The sequence below is a fragment of the Apodemus sylvaticus genome, chromosome 8 (genome assembly GCF_947179515.1).
Source record: "Apodemus sylvaticus chromosome 8, mApoSyl1.1, whole genome shotgun sequence".
Taxonomy (NCBI): domain Eukaryota; kingdom Metazoa; phylum Chordata; class Mammalia; order Rodentia; family Muridae; genus Apodemus; species Apodemus sylvaticus.
The window spans coordinates 85,788,841-85,809,475 of record NC_067479.1 but is presented as its reverse complement, the minus strand read 5'-3'; the positions used below and the strand labels follow the sequence as shown (position 1 = coordinate 85,809,475).

Here is a 20,635-nt window from a genome sequence, read left to right as displayed (position 1 = left end):
CCCTGAACCTCTGCCCTGCCCCTTTTATTTCAACTGTCTCATATAGCCCAGGCTGCCCTGACTTGGATAAGTAGCTGAGGGTGAACCTGAACTAGGACCCACAGGCACCTGCCATCACACCTGGCTTTCTGTGGTGCTGGGATCAAACCTGGGCTTCCCGCGTGGCAGGCAAGCACTCTGGTGACTGAGGTGTATTCCACCCGAGCTGCCTGGTCTTTCTTACCTCCTCCCAGTTCCTCCTCTGCCAACAAGCTGTCTAATATGCATAGAAGCATTAAAGACATACTTACACTCTGTGACAAAGAAATTCAGCATGGTTAGAACAACTGTGTGGCCACTGAACATGTAATCTCCACAAGTGTGGACGCCAGTCAGAGTCATACCAAAGCCGCTCCAAATGGCAAATGCCCGACGTAGTTTCTCCCACACACTTCCATATATCTGTGAAAAAAGCTGTGAGTTAGTTCCTCAAATGCTTAGTGAGGTTCATAGCTTCCCCAAATCCATTCCAGGCAATCCATGAGGAATGATTCAGAACTGAGCGCATCTGGGTAAAGGCAGTCTACCTCAGCTAACTCACAGTGGGCCCAGAGAATGGCCAAAGCTCAACTGTACTCAGAAGATGCTAATTACATGAAATCATTGTGATTCAAACTCCTTTAAAAAGGTCAAGGCAGGCATATAACATATGTTCATATACAAACATTTCAGGCAGAGGACAGTACATCCATCTCTGTGAGCTTGAGGCCATTCTGGTCTACATATCGACAACCAGGACAACCAGGGCTGCACAGAGAGACCTCATCTCAAGATAGTAACAAAAGCAAAAGTGCAAAGGTCAATGTCAAGAATGATGGCACATGTTCAGAATCCCACCGCTTCAGAGTCAGATGCAGGAGGAGCAGGAGTCCAAGGGTAGCCTTGGTTACAGAGGTCAGCCCAGGTTACACGAAATTTTATCTTAAAACAAATAGCCAGGCAGTGGTGGTGCACCCCTTTAATCCAAGCACTTGGGAGGCAGAGGCATCAAAGCCAACCTGATGTATAGAGCAAGTTCCAAAATAGCCACCAGCTACCCAGAAGAACCCTGCTTCAAACAGTCACTGTAAAATATGAACATCCCCAATGTTAAGGGCTAGGTAAAATGTTAATGTTCACCTGTCTAGCCAGCCATTTTGTGCTGTTACTAACGCTGTAAGGAAACTTTCTCATGTGCTGTTACTAGGACCCTTTCTGATTCCTGAACTGATTGCATATTCTATTACATTCTGTGCTTTGACGCTCTTGGAAACCAATCACAATAGAGGTCAGTTAGAACTCCTTTGTTTACTTTGTCACAATAAGCTTGGACCCAAACCAACTACCCAGCAGCCCCTCCTGCACCTATGTATGAGCTTTTCCGGTTTCTTGCCTTTATAAGCTGCCCCTGGGATGGACCCGACATAAGAAAGACACCTGCACCAACAGAAGAAGCCATTTGGAGTTAAAACTCCCATTTTGAGAAGGCTGTTGAATGAATGTTAGACAAGTCCCCTGCCTCAGGTGAACACCCCAACCAATGCAGACAGGATAAATGTACAACAAAAAACATGTTCCTAAGGAAATCCCCTATCCCTAAATCCTGATTGGCAGAATAACTTAGCACGGATGTTTTTGGATCTCAGACTAAAAGCTCTATAGGAGTCTAGCTGGGCGTCACAGTTCAGCTCCTGAGTCTGTACTGTGTCCCTGACAGATCAGTCTTAAGGTCTGTGTTCAATAAGCTAGCCCTGTTTGACCAAGATCTGTGTCTGAGTGGTTTGTGCAGCAACTTGCAGACCCTAACACCCAAATTTTGTTTTATTTACTTGCTTTTTTCCCATAATGGCCATGTTTAAATCTCTATTAAAGCCGGGCGGTGGTGGCGCACGCCTGTAATCCCAGCACTCTGGGAGGCAGAGGCAGGCGGATTTCTGAGTTCGAGGCCAGCCTGGTCTCCAGAGTGAGTTCCAGGATAGCCAGGGCTACACAGAGAAACCCTGTCTCGAAAAATACCAAAAAAACCACACACACACACACACACACACACACACACACACACACACACACCTCTATTAAAATATTTTAACAAGCTCTAACTTTCTTTATAAAAAAAAAGGGAAAAAATTAAAAATATTAAAAAGAAGCAGCAAGAAGATAAACTGTTCTGTAGCTTCCAGGTTGTCACTGTAACTATTCTCCCTGTCTTCATTGGGCACAGAAACACAGACCTGCGAGGCCATGAACTCAACCAGATCTTATCCCTCCAGGCCTTCCCTATTGCTACAGGGAGTCATGTCTGTACAATAAGTTGTAGCACAAATGTGAAAGCTCTATAGGACCGCTAGAGAGGCACGCAGAGGAGCTCTTTCCTACCACCCCATTTGCATTCTACCTAAAACCCGAACATGGCAACTGAAGCTCCAGTAGCCACAAGGACCACAATCTGACCTTGAGACGCAAGTCTCAGGTAGAATAAAAGAGAAAGACAAAAGGGTTATAGATGTTTGATAAGTCAATCATACCAGAACATTTGGTGGTGGTGGGGGGCAGTTAAGAAGGAGAGGGATTTTGAGACAGGGTTTCTCTTTGTAGCTGTAGCTGTCCTGGAACTTGATCTGTAGATCAGGGTGACCTTGAATTCAAGAGATCTGTCTGCTTCTGCCTGAGTTCTGGGATTAAAGGCGTCGCTATCACTACCAGGCTGGATAGTATCTTAATTATGGACAGGGGACAAACAAGTAATGCTAGTTCCAAATCATTACCACTTAGTAATTCACGCCTTTACATCTTTTCCTATTCTGTATTTCTCATATATTCTTCTAGAAAAAGAACTGAAATAGAAAAGAATGAACAGGAAACTGTCTAGATACAACATGCAAATTAGCTTTGTGTTGCTAAGTTTTAGAAATAGGCATGTTCTTGGTTCTGTCTTGGTTCCGTGATTTAATTTATCATAATGAAATGCCTCTGGTTGGTCTCACTGTAAGAGATTTGACATCTGGCTGTTATCCCATAATGCTCTACTTTTTATGAGAGCTATAAATAATGTAGGTCAATAGGCAGGCTACATTATACTTTAAAATAATTAGCAGCATTTAGGGCAGATTTGGATGGAAATATCCATACATTAACTAATTAATAAAAAAAAAAAGTCACTGGAGACAGAGAGAGCTGTCCACACCAGAGAGTGACATCTAATTTGTTCTAGTAGCATAAGATAAGGTTCTCTGCACAAAGATCCAGCCTTCTCTTAACGTAGCTATTCTGATAAACCTCCTCAGGTTTATCAGGAAGTTCTTATCCATCTAACAAAGCTTCACAGGAAAGCAAAATATTTCACCTCAAATGTATTCCTTTCAGATCTTTGGATCTGGTTATTCATAGATCTGCATCAGGTAACAGGTTTAAACATCTCTCTTTGAATAAAAAGAAGTATCTATCAGTATTAGTCAATTAAGCAACAGATACAAACACAGAAGTGTGGAGATCTCCGGATCTGCCTAGGAAAGGCCTTTAATAGGAAGCAGAGATTGCAGGTCTGACACCTCCCAGCCCAGACAGAGATGGCACATGTGTCCACGTGCTGCTACTTAGGGAATCTTGTCAGGACAGTAAGGCTGTCATTAACGACCAAGCAGTTCCTTCCCTGAGCTTGCCAAGGTTTGTCCTACAACTCCACACCTACAACAGCCCCATGTTACTTGTTCCTTGACATAAGAAAAGACATGAAGACATTATGTCAACATGCTAGCAGAGTCTCCTAACTTTGTACATAGCTCTGGAATATTATTAAATTTATTTGCCCTTTCTTTTGTTAATCATCAATACTAAAATTGTCAAACTTTCAGAGGGAAAACACACAACTTGACTATTTTGTTAATGGTTTAGTTTGAATTTCCTAATCAGCACATTCTTGGGGGAAAGTGTTTTTACCCTCACTTCAAACCATGTACAGAAACAGTTTCAGGAGCTTAAAGTCTATACAGAAAAGAAGACCATGAAACATGAGCTTCTGCCTTTCGTTAACTAGCTGACAATGACTAAGATGGATACTAAGCAACGTGGGCACGAAGTGAACCAAGTGGCTGCTGCTAAGGGTGAAGCGTAGCCCTCCATCATTTACCACTGCCAAAGGATGTTCCCAAGTGTTGTGACACACAGTTCAGTGCACAACTCTGGATCATGCAGTTGTTCTAAAACAGCCAGCACATTCTCGGGGAGAGTCAAGGACTCCTTAGTTGTCACAAGGAGGCCCAAGGCAGAATAAAAGCCTGGCATCTCTGCCTTCTCTGTGTATGGATATCATTTACTGTGGGTGTGTCACATGCCTAACTGATCAAAGGCATATTAATCACGACTGACTTCTACTCAACTTAATTCATCTCTCTTCAAGGCTGAAATGAAGGTACAAGAAAAGATAAGGATGAAAGCTGAAGCACCTATTGTCAGCTGTCTCAGTGTCCCCTCCAAACCTACTGTCCTAAATTTGCAGTCATTCTGGAGCCTCATGGGCAGGTTACCCCATCATGAGATCACCCTCAAGCAAGAACAATCATGTCATGGGAACTGGCTTATCTCCTCAAGCAATAACAAGGTCTGAGGTAATCGCCAACCAGACCACACTTAGACCAAGGCAGCCTTACTATGTGTACTTCTCATGATTACCTCAACTTTTTCTCTATTTAAACCTAAGGTTCATATCAGTACACTAAGACTGCAGTTAGGGGAGGGGATGAGGGGGTTGTTACTGGATCCTGGTGTCTGTTCCTCTTCTCAAAGTGGCTGCAGTGACTGCCTGTGTCTTGCAGCACTCCCATCCCTTTAACTGGTACAATGGGTGGGTGGCTCAGCTTAGCCTATTGAGACTGGAGGGTTGGTACTGGGCTGGAGAGATGCCTCTGAAGTTAACAATATACTGTTCTTTCCAAGGGCTCCAGTGAATTGCTAGCACTCATGAAGGATGGCTCACAACTGTTCTGACTCTGGCTCCAAGGAACCCAACACCCCTGGTCTTTGTGGGCACTCACACACATGTGCATATCCAGACAGAGACACGTACATGCAATGTTAAAAATTAATCTTTAAAACTTAAATCAGACGCTGCGGTGGTGTCCCACACCTTTAATCCCAGCACTTGGGAGGCAGAGGCAGGCGGATTTCTGAGTTCAAGGACAGCCTGGTCTCCAGAGTAAGTTCCAGGACAGCCAGGGCTATACAGAGAAACCCTGTCTCGAAACAATCAAACAAACAACAACAACAACCCAAACCAAACAAGAAAAACCTTAAACCAGGCATAGCAGTGCAGAGTTTTAACCCAAGCACTCAGGAGGCAGAGGCAGGAGGCTCTCTCAAGGCCAGTCTAATCTAAAAACCAAAGTTTCAGAATAGGTAAACAGAGAAACTCTGTTAAAAAAAGAAAAAACAAAATCGAAACGAAACAACAAAACCCAACCAACCAAAAAAGCCAACCTTTGATAATCATTTACGGCTATAAATCAAAGAAATAATTGTTTTAAAGACAAAGATAGCTATGAACACAGCTAATAAACTGGGTGAGTAATATTGTGGATACCATCATGGTGGTGTCCTACAGTCTACTTTAAAGGAATGTACTGTTATTTATACAAGTTATTAATACAACTAAATTAGATTATAGTCATTCTTTTTTTGTTAATGTAATCTCTAAAACAAAGTTGATTTTCTCAATTGCTTAAAAGGAAATTACAGAGAGTAGTAACCAGGAATATTTGGAGAAGCTTACAGATCTGTCTGTATATAAAGCAAAGTAAGACAGGGAAGGAATGCCACTCTGATACTGTGTTTTCAGACAGGGTCTTCCACCTCAGGCTGGGCTGGGCCTCATCACTATGTGCTCTGGCTGTTCTCAAATCTGCCACTCTCTTGCCACAGCTCCTGCATGCTCGCATTACAGGCATGACTGGCCATGCCCAGCTCTTGGGACTGTTTTTCATTGTTGTTTTGTTTTGTTAAGGAAATGCATGAGCAGATCTGGCAAGATGGTACAGTGGGCAGAGACACTCAGTGAGCAGGCCTGATGACTAGAGTTCAACCCCTGGCTTCGCAAATGAGAGGCGAGAACTGGCTCTCAAGAACTACCCTCTGAACCATACATTCCTGCTTTGGCATGCGAGTACACACATACACACTCCCTACATTTAAAAGGTTTTTGAGTGATGTCTGGAGACTGTGAAAAGCAAATGTATATAATGCCCATTACTATTCTTCTGAAAGAACGAGCTACTTAGAAAGTACAAGGTTACAATGTGTGTCTCTGTCCACAATACCTGAAAACTAGCCTTGTCCAAGTACACATTTTAGGGCTATGTATCACAATTTCCAATGCACTTATCTTTAACAATATAATTCCATTTCTAAAAAATTTGAGGTAAACAGTGCTTGCCGAGCATGTGCAGGTCTTTCCACAAGATAGATAGAGGCAGAAAAGGTCTACTGTCTAAGGATATTTACTATAGCATTGTTTAAAATACCTTGGAAACAACCAAATTTTACATCACCTGCAAGCGGAGGTGGGAAAGGTTGCAATGGAATATCCCACAGCTATTAAAGCGATAAACTTTTTAAGCAAATGACAATAATCATGTATTCTTTTCAAAAAGTCATTAAAATAAGGCTAGGGAGATGAGTGCAGTGCTTCCAAGCAAACATGCCTTAAATTCAGAGACCTAGAACCCATGCCAAGAAAGATAAAAACGGTTGGCCAGGTTAATGGCCTGCTGGAAATCCCAGCAGCAAGAGGTGAGGCAGGACATCCCCAGGGCAGCTAGCAGACGTGCTAGCAGAACTAACAGCTCCAGGCTAAGCTAGAGCCCCTGTGTCCCGTGCAGACAGGTAGACAGACAGTCTCACACACACACACACACACACACACACCACACATATATCTATATCAGGCCTCACACATATACAAAAGAGAAAAAAGTTAAGTAACATGCCAGTCCCTTAAATGTCAGCTACAGAACAACCTTTACAACTCACCCATCATTTGAAAGGTGTTCATCAATATCAATTTGATGTATATGATCATATGATCAATATGAAGTGAATAAAAACTCTACTTAAAAATGGTTTGTGTTGCTGAGCTTGGTGCCTAGCATCTTTAATCCTAGCAGCTGTGAGGCAGAGGCAGTAGGATTTCTGTGAGTTCCAGGCCAGCCTGATCTACATAGTGAGTTCTAGGCCATCTAGATCTGCATAGGGTCTGTCTCCAAGAAAGGAAGGGTGAGAGGCAGGAAGGAGGGAAAGAAGAAACTTCAGACCAGACCTGAGCAACTGGACACAACTGTTAGTTTTACTTTTAGGATGGGATAAAAAGGGTTCTATGTGAGTTTTTTGCTTTTTAACATACAGTTATATATAATTTGAATTCTTGTAAGAAACTTGTACAACTCCATAATAAAAGAAGGTTTTCCTGCCAAGTGGCAGTGCATTTAGTCCCAGCATTTGAAAAACAGAGACAGGTGGACTTCTGAGTTCAAGGCCAGCCAGTGTGGTCTACATACAGAGTGAGTTCTAGGACAGCCAGGAGTACACAGAAAACCCTGCCTAGAAAAAAACAAACAAAAAACGGCTTTTCTCTATGGAAAAACACAGAATTCCCCAATAGTTTCTAACTTGCTTTCAAGGAGTCTGAACTTGCATGGCCCCCTTCTCATAGCTCAGTGCCCTGGGCCTGAATCCCTGAAGAGCTGTGCTCCCCGTTGTCTCAAGGGCAGCATTTCTAGCTCTTCATCTCCTTTGGGTACTTAACCTTCCTTCCCTAACTGGTGTGTCAGCTATTTCTACTATAGTAGCAAAAGCAATGGCCCCTAATTTTGTCTTACAAACATTAAAATAACAACAAAGGTGTTAATGTAGCCACCAAGTCTTCTGCCTGCCTAAGTAGGTTAATATTTTTTGGCCCAGATTTACCCATTTGCAACAATTTTGTCTATCAAGGACAGGAGAGATCTTCTTTCTGTTTCTTTTAGACTGGGTCTTTGTACATAGCCCTGGTTGTCCTGGAACTCAGTATGTAGATCAGGTTGGCCTCAAATTCACAGAGATGCACCTGCTTCTGCCTTCCCAAATGAGGGTATTAAAGGTGTGGTACTACATCGGGCTGAGAGCCTCAACTTTTATTTTTTTTACTTTTTTGGATTTGGTTTTTTTGAGACAGGGTTTCTCTGTGTAGCCCTGGCTGTCCTGGAACTCAGTCTGTAGACCAGGCTGGCCTCAAACTCAGAAATCTGCCTGCCTCTGCCTCCTAGAGTGCTGGGATTACAGGCGTGCACCACCACTGCCCGGAGAGCCTCAACTTTTAAAATAATTTTATAGATTTGTTCTTCATCAAGTAGTGGGTGGGGTGGGTTCTGGGGACTGAACCTCAGTACCCCCTGCACATCAGGCAAGCACTCTACCACTGAGCTTAAATTTAAAAAGCAGATCTTACCTTAGATCTAAAAGTAAGAACAATGACACTTACAACCCTCTCTTTTGTTCGCTATCAGCATAATTTGCCCTATCTGTTTAATCAGAAGAAAAAATATATATCTACAATACAACAAAACAAAATGTATTAAGCACACTCCAAAAAGGGAAAGTTTGAGGAAAAGGAAGGATCAGAGCCATGAAGGGCCACAGCATCATGTGCGGAGCTGAAGATGCTGAGTGACGTCTGAGAACCACGTGATCACATGTGAGGGTGTGATAACGAAACCCATTAGAGCATATAATACATGCTAAAACATTGTAAAATAAAGATGCTAAGTGTGGTGAGAAAGGGAAAATGCAGCAGAAAAGGATAGTCAAAACAATAATTTTCCACAGTCCCACAGCATGGAACTAATATCTAGGGATGAAATCACAGGGAGAGGAGTCTGGCTTAACCCAGTTATTTCTAGAAGTTTACTACCAAGATACTGCAAATACAAAAAAAAGCACATTTTGACACAAAAAGCAAGACCTTTATCCTCCTGCATATATTGTGTCATTAATTCAACAAGAACAAGAGAGAGCAGAGAAGGCAGCAGGCTACCTTTCCGGTGCACTGCAGGTGCTGTCCTGGCACTGAGAGGGAGGTCACAAACATGGTAAAGCAGCGAAGCAAGAACACAGTGCCCATCAGACTACAGAGCCTTCGCAGAAGGATCGACCTGTGAACAGAGCGACCAAAGGAGAAGTCAGAGACACGCCAAACTCTGAGGCTTCAAACACTTTCCTAGAGAAGGCAAGAGAAAACCACTAGCCTTTAAGGCAGAAGTCTTTCTCCCCACTTCCATGTTCTGTATTAAAGGGAAAACCATAGAGACAAATGTGACAGTATTTGCCTCAGGCCAGGGCTGTGTTTGGCAGTAGTAATGAAAGAACTAAAGGGAACATTCAGATGGTATTCTAAAATTTAACATTTGTTCAAAAATTATTTACTAAATGCAGACCTGTTAAAGGGAGAAAAGGTCATTACATTTAAGTTACACCTCTATAAAGCATTTGGGATGTGTACATGTGCATGTGGTTTTATTATTAAGCTTGTACTCAAAATAGTGGGTTTAGTTATAAACATATCATATTTTATTCTAACTCAGGAGAAGACTCTTAGAAACCATGTACAATGTCATCGCACACTAGCCTCCACAGAGACAGCATGGTCTATCATAGAGAGGGCATGGTCTATTACAGAGACGGCATGGTCTATGTACCATGCACCATGTAGCCAGCTAGACGCAACATGGCTCTTCAGCGCCTCAAACGAACCTCATGTAACTGGGATCTGAATTTAATATTAACTATTTAAAATCACAATAGCCACATGCAGGTAGTGCAGATCTGAAAGCGCATCCTTTCGGTGGTAAAATACGGCCATATGAAAGTGGAGTTTTTCAAGACAGACTGACTACACACTTCCTGGATTTCTCTTTAAGTAAACACCACTACTTGGATCTACCTGGTCACTACTATGTTTCACTGAGTCTACCAAAGTTTCCTAGAGATGTTAAATTTATTTATTTTTGATCAAGTTTTGGAGACTGGCATTTTCATCTAGTCTTTGGTCACAGCTTTTGTGCCCATGGATTTTGCCTGAATTTCTTTTACTTGGATTTTTTTTTAACCTAGATTTTTGTCTAGATCTGCCCTGAGCTTTCCTGAATTTCTTTTTCAGTTTTTGTTTTTGTTTTTGTTTTGTTTTGTTTTCCAGACAGAATTTCTCTGTGTAGTTCGGGCTGTCCTGGAATTCACTTTGTAGACCAGGCTGGCCTCGCTGAATTTCTTACAAGGTTAAATTTGTTTTTATGTTCAGAAGTGGATAGATTCAAGTCCACAGGGCAAAGTTAACCAGAAAGCAGTGATATATACACTGTTAAACCATTTCATTTTAAAATATGAGTACCCTCAGGACGCAATGCACAATGAGAAATGGGTTCATTATGGCCTCAAAATGGGACTAAAATAGCAGTCATCAACCTTTCTTTTCACCTTCAGCGTTCTAAAATAACTGCAGCTCAGGATGCTTGTGGCTATCACAGAACTTCCTGGAGAAGAGAGGCCCCCAAGTTGCAAGACAACACCTTTTCAGGGTTCTAAAAACAATGGGCAGTGGCTAACCACAAGACAGTTTTTAATGTTTCTTCATTACTAAGCCTTGTTTTCTTTCCTATTTTTTAACCTCATTAATATATAAAAGGGGCCTTCTTACCCTTATGCCTTCCTTGCTGTCTTTATAATTTAAAAAAAAAAAAAAAAGCCTTCCCTTGGTTACTTGTTGGTGAAATCGCCAAGAAGCACTCTCCATTCAGCACCTCTATCCTATCCCAATGTGCAGAGCACAGAAGACCACCCTGTTTAATGGCTTTCCCTCCCCCACTCACACACTTGGCCAAGCGCTGCCCTTAGGAGTGTTTCTGTCTTTCTGTAGAAGTGGCATTCCTAGCTGATTTCTGAAGAAAGGGGGACAAGGGGCAACAGGGAGGTAGACTGGCAAGGACTGACTGACTAAGGCTGACATCCTTTTCCTTATAAAACACATTTACGATATTATTAAATGTATTGTTCTTACGACTTTTCTTTTTCCTTGGACACTGAGTAAAAGGAAATCTTCCGAGGGAAATGCAGAGCAAAGGCCCCCGACATGCAAGTCAGACATTCTCAGTCTTTAGGAATCAGTGAATACCTGTGCTTGTGAAGAAGAAGAACCAGGATCCAAATGTAGCACAGAATCATGCCACACACTTCAGTCATGGAGAAGGCCCACGGGATCCTAGGAACACTGCAACAGAAAAACAGTTCTTTCTGGAACTCAACAGAGCAGAAGCACCCTTTTCAACACAACACTCTTCTAACAGCAACCTCAGAACTGCTCTGTAGAATACTACTTCTCTTAGGAGATATCTGGAAAGCCTAGGGATAGAAGGTCTGCTTCAAAGGGCATTGCCCTCTCAGAACCCACTTGCTGTTGCAGGCTTCCTAAAGTAGTTCTCTATAAACAAACAACCCTTCACTCCCGCTCTGACACATTCAATTGCTTTTTTAAAAAAAACAGACTTTGTTCTTAATTATGTCTATGTGTATCTGTGTGCAGTGAATACAGGAGATTGAGGAAACTAAAGAGAGCCTCAGATCCCTTGGAGTTTGAGTTACAGCAACTGCAAGCTGCTGGGCAGGAGTGGGCACAGGTCCTCTGCAAGAGCGGTACGCATCACACTCTGCGCCCTCTGAGCCCTCTCTCCAGCCCAGCACTTAGCTTCTGAAACTGAGTTACAGGACTGACTAAGGGAGCCTGTGAATGAACACACAAGAAAGAAACAAGTAAGGACAAAATGGCTTACAGAGAAAGGTTTCTGAATGGAGAAAACCAAAAAACGACTCATCTATCACTTCATGAGTCTGAGATGTTTCTGGAGCACCCACCTGGCCAACAGTGCACTGCACAACTTTACTGCATGCAGTCTTGGTTCTGAACACAAACATATTCTTCCAGCTGCACACCACTGATACATACAACACCAACGAATGCTGTCAGAACACCTCAGCTCAGATTTAAAGACTGCCGTATGTTATAAACCAGTGTCTCTTACCATGTCTTCTGCTCTGATAAAAAGCAGATACATAACCGCCCATTTTTCTATTTGTGAGCAACAAGCTGTCACACGCTTGGAACTGTCACTGCGGGCAGCAATGGCACACTCCTTTCCTCTCAGCACTTGGGAGGCATAGGAGGTGAATGTGATTTCAAGGCCAGCCTGCTCTACAGAGAGTTCCAGGACAACCACAGCTACATAGAGAAACTCTGCCTTAAAAAACAAAAAACAACAACAACAAAAACAACAAATAAAAAAACCAAACAACAGTAAACACACACACACACACACACACACACACACACCCTGCTGTTGAGTATCATTTTAAAAAAAAGGTGGTGGCACACACACACCTTTAAATCCAGGTGATCTCTGGAGTTCAAGGCAAGCAAGGACTACAAAATGAATTCCTGGGCAGCTAGGGGTACACAGAGAAACTTCGCCTTGAAAAAACAAAAAACAAAGAATTGTTACATGAATTTGGCTCTGGGTTGGAATAGATATCTAACAATTCCTAAACGATCCTGAACTCGGTATTCTGTATTATGAATTTATGTGTAGTCTCAGAATAACTCTGAAGAACACAGACAATGCCCTCTGCCCTTGAGTATCAAATGTTCAGCCAACATATCATTATGTACCTTTGCTTCTCAACTTCATAGAAAATTATATGTATGCCAAAAGAACTATCCAGAGATAAGTTATGATACATTATCAGCAAATGCTTGACTTGCTAGAACCAAGGGCATGTGCCATGATACCCTTAAAATTTTATCAATAATATACATGAGTCAGGCATGGTAGCAAATACCTTGTTTCTCCGCACTTAGGAGGCAGAGGTCTCTGAGTCTGAGGCCAGCCTGGTTTACATGAAGACTTCAAGGACACGGGGCTGGAGAAATAAATGGCTTGGAGAAATGGCTCAGAGGTTAAGAGCACTGGCTGCTCTTCCAAAGGACCTGAGTTCAATCCCCAGCACCCACAGGGCAGCTCACAACTGTAATTCCAGTTCCAGGAGATCTGGAACCTTCATATAGACATACATGCAGGCCAAACACCCAACTCACTTTAAAAAAAAAATTGCTGGCCGGTGGTGGCACACTCCTGTAATCCCAGCACTCTGGGAGGCAGAGGCAGGCAGATTTCTGAGTTTAAGGCCAGCCTGGTCTACAGAGTGAGTTCCAGGACAGTCACGGTTATACCGAGAAACCCTGTCTCGAAAAAACCAAATCCAAAAAACCAAAAAATAAATAAATAAATAAATAAATAACAAAAAAATTAAGAAAAAAAAGTTCAAGGCAAATAATGGCTGCACAGTGAGACTCTGTGCCCACAAAATTACACACACACACACACACACACACACACACACACACACACACACCACCCTTCTTCCTTTGTGACCCTCAACCACTATTTAATAATTTTGCTTAAGAACTGCTCGTTTAGCTTTTACTCAATATAAGCTTATATTCATACAAAAATATTGAAACTCCTTCCTGTAAAACTTAAAATTTTCTAGATCTAATGAAAGCCTCTATTTAAACAAATTTCTCTGTCTTACTGATGCTCTCTCCCTGCTGCCCCTGCCTCTCCCTCCCTCCCCTCCAGTACTCCTCCTGGTATGATGGTATATAATGGCATCCTCCTTCTGGTACGATGGCATTCTTCCTCCCTTCTATTTTTATTTCTCTTCCTATGGTCTTGCCCTTTGTCCTAGTATAGCAACCTACACTCAGGGTTATAAACCAAACCTTGACATTATTACTAATTCTTCTCATAACTTCAATTTCAAGCATAATATATAATTAAGGCACGTATATATTATGCCATATATTATATATATATTTATAAATATAAAATATAAATATATTTAGGCATAATATATAAAAATAGATAAAAAACAAAACAAAAACAAACCACAGCTCTTCCCTACCAGCAGTACCTCATCTTACAATACAGCTTCATCCAAACAAGCTAAAGCCCTGTGGTCAAGCTACAAGCCTACTTTGTAATCCTTCACTGACCTTACAGCAAAGACCTCATTGTAAACTATGACCAATTTACAGGGGAAAAAAAAATCCTGGTCCTTCTGAAAAATGTACAGGATACTACTCTTGTGTCACCCAAATATTTATATTTAATATTTTGCCATATTGCTTCATTTAACACATTTAGATTCCTCCTGAGTAAGTTACGGCCAGCCCTCCATCTAACTACACGGATCTCTGACAACAGGGATGGACCTTCAGGCATCTGGTCCCTGAGACCTGCAGCACTGACTCTGCATCATCGGCTAATACACGACCCGAAGTCACATTTTTATCCTCAACATGTCTTTTGTAACTACATTTTCTTGATTAGGATCCAATTATATGTCCCTTCCATTTCCCTCATGATTCCCCTGGGTTTTGTTTATTTTGACATTTCTGGAGAATCTAGATCAGCTATCACGCACAATGCTCCTTTTTGTGTGTCTTATTTCCTCATGATCAGATTTAGGTTAAAATTTTCTGAGGAGTAAGATGATCAGAATATCATCTAGGGTGATGCTTTGAGCACTAGATCCAGTGCATACGTTTGGTCTGCTCCACTGTGTTGGTGGATCTGACAAGGTGGTTAAAGATGATCTTTGTCAGCGTCCAGCACCATTTTCTCTGGAGTTCAGCAAAGAGGAAGCTGACCCTTCAATCATGTGAGTATGCTGCTGCTCTATACTTGTCCATCAAATGGATCTTAGCATCCACTAACAGCTTGCCTGAATCAACTGCACACTAAAGGATGCAGAGACAGTCTCATTTCTCATCTGTTAACAATAGTCATAGATTATTTTCCTTTAAAATCTATTACTTTTTTTTAAAACAGGAAGAACAGTTTGTTGAGTATACAGTAAGAGGCGAGCAGGCTGAGTACCAACTAGAATACTAGTCCCTGCTACAGGAGGTCTCATCACTCTTCTTGATGTTCCCACAAGATAGCTGCAGACGTAGCCCAACCAACAGCAATGGAAAGCAAGGTGGTACTACTTATTCTTAAAGATCACGGCTGTAAAAAACTTACTGTTCTTTTTGTTTGTTTGTTTTTCATAAACAATTTTTTTTTTTTTTTAAGAGACAGGGTTTCTCTGTATAGTCCTGGCTGTCCTGAAACTCACTCTGTAGACCAGGCTGGCCTTGAACTCAGAAATCCACCTGCCTCTGCCTTCCAAGTGCCAGGATTAAAGGTGTGCGCCACCACTGCCCAGCCATAAACAATTTTTTATTTAATATATATTTAGTTGTATTCAGTATATAATAAAAACAGAATCAATCCCTGAATTAATTTGTACTATTATCAATAAATTTAATTCATATAAAATAAAATTTTTTTTAAAAAGAAAGGCAGGTAATGTCCTCCTAACATAATATCTCTTACACACTGCCCAGAATTTGAATCTGTGGTCCCTCTACCTCAGTTTCCGGAGTACAGGTATGAGCCACCACGCTTGGCAAAGCATATCCTTTGATGGCACCAGACAAGGCAATGGAACACAGACGCCAGCTATGATCACGATGTAATTCCCCCACTTACTAGCGCTGTGTGAGTCTAGAGACCTCTATGAACTCAGCATGTAGAAACAAAGCTTACCTGTCTAGGAATATATCTGGGAGTGGAGGGTAGGTCTGCATGTCAGGCACTCGCTCATGAACAATGACCATGATGAAAGATGTGAACCCAAACACTATAAACACATAGACGCAGCTCAGGATGGTCTTCCAGTACTCGGGGTCCAGTCTCCGAGCACAGTGCTTGCTTTTGCCATTCATGTACTGGTACTGATCAGAACTCAAGTCAGACATGGGCCCGTCACAGCTGTGTGTGGGCTCCCCGTTACAGAGCCAGTCCGCACTCTGAAGAGCGCTAATGAATGGAGTCATGGGACTCATAGGACTGTCACTGTTGTAGCCCATCTCCTCCAACACATCAATATGTATTTTCTGCAGTTTTCGGACGGAGAGCATTAACCGTTTAATGTCTCCTAGGACTTTGATTTCCAGAGGAGGAGAGCGGAGGTCATATTCAGTAAGCGTGAGCAATGTGATCCCATCAAGGCGGTGCTTGTTGCATAAAATGTCCACGTACTCAAAGAAACCTTCGTCCTTCAGCCACACAGCCACATGCTTGGTAGTCCAGCGGCGAATGCAGAGTTGACTAGGGCCTGCCATTTCCTCCTCCACTTCCTGCCAAGGGAAAATAGGGAAATAAAACCAAACCTTGAATGCAGTTCAACCTTTTCATTAAAGACGAAATGCAAGTACACATACCAAAACCCAACAGAGTACCTGTACTGCCCCCACTGGCATCTTTAGTCAAAGAAACAAGAGCTACTCAGCAATGAGTGATTCCAGTAGATTAGCACTAATGTAATGAGGCGGATGGCAATGGCTCTGGTGTTGTGGTGTTCTGGTGTTGTGGTGGGCTGTTGCTGAACCCAGGACTTACACAGATAAGGCCAGCAATCTACCCTGAGCTACAACCCCAGCTTTAACATTTACGGAAAGGTAGCTTACAAATGGCATTTCCACGGCATATCAGTCATGATCACTTCAAAAAGATTGCTACTGCGAACAATGATGCTCTGGATAAAATGGGGGGAGGGTAGTATTTTTCATAAAATGCGATCTATAAAAGATATATTAGAAAAAGTTAATTTCTGAAATTGTCTTGTCATGGAAAAAATTCTCCACTTGAGGAGGAAAAGAACACAAATTGTAGATAGTATAATTACAGGACCCTTTAGATTTGAACATTTCTATCTGCTAGTTATGAAATTATTTTTCTAACAGATTAAAGGTTTAAAAAATAGCTATGATCTCAGTTCCTAAAAGTATTGCTGTTTTTCAGACAGGGTTTCTCCGTGCAGCCCAGGCTGTCCTGGAACTAGTTCTTGTTGCCTCAAACTCACAGAGATCTGCCTGCCTCTGCCTCTTGAATGCTGAGATGGAGCACGCACGGCCACTGCTGGCTCCTCCTAATTCTTGAAAGTCCCACCGCACAACTGAAAAGGTCTTTCTTAGAATCAGTGGTCAAAGATTTAAAATAAAACTGCCATGTCAATATACTCATGAAGTAAAACTCAGATTATAGTTATAAAAGACTACTTAATGCAGTTTTTTAAAGTACTCATGTTTTTTGTTGCTTTGATCTTACTCAGCTATTTATACTCTTTATTTTGTAAAACCTGGGTCTATTTCAATTTTTAAAATGTATCAGATACACGGGAGACAAATGCCTATACGAAAAAGAAAAGGGTAACAAAAACTTCTTCTCATATGTCAACTTCTTAATGATTACAGCCAGTGGGTTTTCTGAATTTAAAATAAATTACTATATTTCCTTCTGAATTGTTTAAAAACAGGATAGGTCAATTTTGTTTGTTTGGTTGTTTTTTTCTTTAAATCCACAATGATACAGCAACTAGCTTTAAAAAAAAGTTTTAGTAAAATGTTCTGGATAGGTACGAGTTACACATTTCTTTTGTGAACTTTCATTAAACTATAGTGTTTGTTTTTAAAAAATAAAACAAAGCTGGGCGGTGGTGGCACTTGCCTTTAATCCCAGCACTTGGGAGGCAGAGGCTGGTTGATTTCTGAGTTTGAGGCCAGCCTGGTCTACAGAGTGAGTTCCAGGACAACCAGGGCTACACAGAGAAACCCTGTCTGAAAAACCCAAAAGAAAAAAAAAAACAAAAAGTAAAACAAAACAGCACAAATGAGTATCCTAGGACAAAGGCCTGTTCTCTACAATGGCCAGGTCAGCATCATCTTCCTCTCCTCCCAGCCAGACGGCCCTCTGATCTCCTGATTTAACATCGCTTTATAGCACACATTCTGGAGTAAGAAAACCTTCCTGGTTTCTTTAGGTTAAGGAAACTAAAAGGCAGGTGATGTTACAGTCTTCCCTAGCCACACAAACACTTGTCTAAAGACTTGTCATCACTGAACAAAAGCAGACATTTTTAACTAGTAAGCTCACTAGTGCCATCAAAAATATTCAGGAAACAGGAAATAAACATGAGAAAATTTACCCAAAGACGGAAATGTCCATCATTAAGAATTTTGTCAGTCGGGTGGTGGTGGCGCACGCCTGTAATCCCAGCACTCTGGGAGGCAGAGACAGGCGGATTTCTGAGTTCGAGACCAGCCTGGTCTACAGAGTGAGTTCCAGGACAGTCAGGGCTACACAGAGAAACCCTGTCTTGGAAAAAAACCAAATCCAAACAAAACAAAACAAAAAACGCAAAAAAAACAAAACAAAACAAAAAAAAGAATTTTGTCAGCCAGGCGATGATGGCGTACACCTTTTAATCCCAGCACTTGGCAGGCAGAGGCAGGTGGATTTCTGAGTTCGAGGCCAGCCTGGTCTACAGAATGAGTTCCAGGACAGCCAGGGCTACACAGAGAAACCCTGTCTCGAAAAAGAAACAAAAACAAAACAAAACAAAACAAAACAAAACAAAAAAAGACTTTTGTCTTGATACTGAAAAAAGCAACCCTCGTTTTTAGAAACCTTAAACCGTATTTCATTATCAAGTCACATTTTTCTTCCCCAGCCTTAGGAAATGAACATCCTACCATCCATCTACAGGGAGAGCCCCGCTGCAGTTACATAAAGCACTGGTAAAATTCCATTAACTATGGTTTTGGAATGTTTGAGTTTACATCCATTTCTAGATGGTTTCATCCTTCTTGCTACATCTTCCTTTCCCCCCAGGATGCTGACTAAATCATCATACTTAGATACCTAACAAGATATGTTAGAAACTTAGCAGCAGGGCTGGTGAGATGGCTCAGCGGTTAAGAGCACTGACTGCTCTTCCAAAGTTCCTGAGTTCAAATCCCAGCAACCATATGGTGGCTCACAACCATCCACAATGAGACCTGACACCCTCTTCGGGTGTGTCTAAAGACAGTGTACTTACATATAATAATAAATAAATCTTAAAAAAAGAAAAGAAACTCAGCTGCAGTTACCAATCAGCAAACCTTAGATGACAAACCTTTGGCACATTCTCTCTACCCTGCTCCCTTCCCTTTCTCCAATGGCTCACCACCAGCGGGTTCCAAGTCACTCCCATCCTCCCAGCACTGCTTCAGGACAGTCTCAGCTCACACTCTGAGCAAAGTAATTTTCTCTTCTCTCATGTTCCTCCCCCATACTAACTCACCAGTCCTTTCAACTTCAATCAAGCTAACTGGCTTTGATGGCCAAGCCTTAGCTACTAGATAATTCGAGTTGTAACACAGAAGCAAGCCTTTGAGCCTGCTGTGGGAATGCCCTAAAAGCGTGATACATTTCACTACTCTGCCTCAGCAGGTTAGTGCATGTCCTTTAATTGTGTGCTACTACATAACAGTCACAGGGCCACAGTAACCAATATTTAGCTCCAACTGTGAGAACATGTATTAAAAGGGAATATTAAAAATGATAGTAAGTTTTAGGGTCCATTTAATAGTCATGTTGAACCACAGGAATTGCAGGGAACAGGATACTTTGAACAAAAAGCATGTCAGATTACTGGTTCTATACAAACCAAAGGAATTTTAGTGTCAATAAATGTTCAAGGATGCTTTCCATTTTAACTAATAGCTGATTCATATCAATTATCTGCAGGACCACTGCTTCTGGCCAAGATATAAAAGCAGAACAAATTTTACTCTCTGATTTGAAACAATCAAATGATAAATAAAATATATGAAAAAATGATTCAAAATGCTGAACCATCAGCCACCCTGAAAGTGTTTAAGCCAGAAGAGTCATAAGATGAGAAACGCAGGTAAGTTGAGGCCTGGCAGACATGTTGAGCTGAGTTGAACTGATCAATGTGGCTGTATTTGTAGGCTGAATACTACAGAGACACTCAGAACTATGCAGAGATCCACAAAGGGTCTTCCTTGAATACTCATCAAGACATGCATGTGTCAAGATGGGAAAAAAAAACATTCAAAAGGTTTCCTAACTTCACACATGGACAAAAATAAAGCCTATCCCAATCAGGCTGAAGAATAATTCACATCACATGGGGCTTTAGGAAGAATATACAACAATACCAGTATGACAAAATAAAATCTAAAACCATTGTTCTCAACTAAGGCTAATTCTCCTCCTTTCCCAGGGATATTTGGCAGCAGGTGGATGGTTACCACTTGGGGAGGGGGGTTACTAGCATGGAGAAAGTCGACACTAGAGAAGCTGGTAAAATCTTACAATTCTGCCAGCTGTGTGGTACATACCATAACTTCAGCACTCTGGAGGCCACATCAAGATGACAGAGTTCAAGGCCAGAGTGAACCACAAAGAGAGAGACAATTTAGGAGGGACTACATAGCAAGGGCGTCTGTACTGCCTAGATTTATCTAACTTGGCAAAGGTTAGAGTGATTTGAAAGGAGGGAACCCCAGCTGAGAAATGCCACTACAAAAGCCTGGGCTGTAGGCAAGCCTGTAGAGCTTTTTCTTAATTGGTGATTGATGGAGGAGAGC

General features: G+C 41.7%; 1 protein-coding gene across 2 annotated transcripts in view; it reads right to left on the bottom strand.

The window, feature by feature from the left end:
- Positions 1–20,635, bottom strand: part of Samd8 (sterile alpha motif domain containing 8) — a 50,634-nt gene that overhangs the window by 4,720 nt on the left and 25,279 nt on the right. For both annotated transcript variants that reach the window (XM_052189872.1, XM_052189873.1), the window contains exons 2-5: positions 15,741–16,333; positions 11,207–11,302; positions 9,077–9,194; positions 291–441 (exon numbers count right to left, since the gene is read on the bottom strand). In XM_052189872.1, the coding sequence (XP_052045832.1) occupies positions 291–441; positions 9,077–9,194; positions 11,207–11,302; positions 15,741–16,333 (958 nt within the window). The remainder of the gene's footprint in view (positions 1–290; positions 442–9,076; positions 9,195–11,206; positions 11,303–15,740; positions 16,334–20,635) is intronic.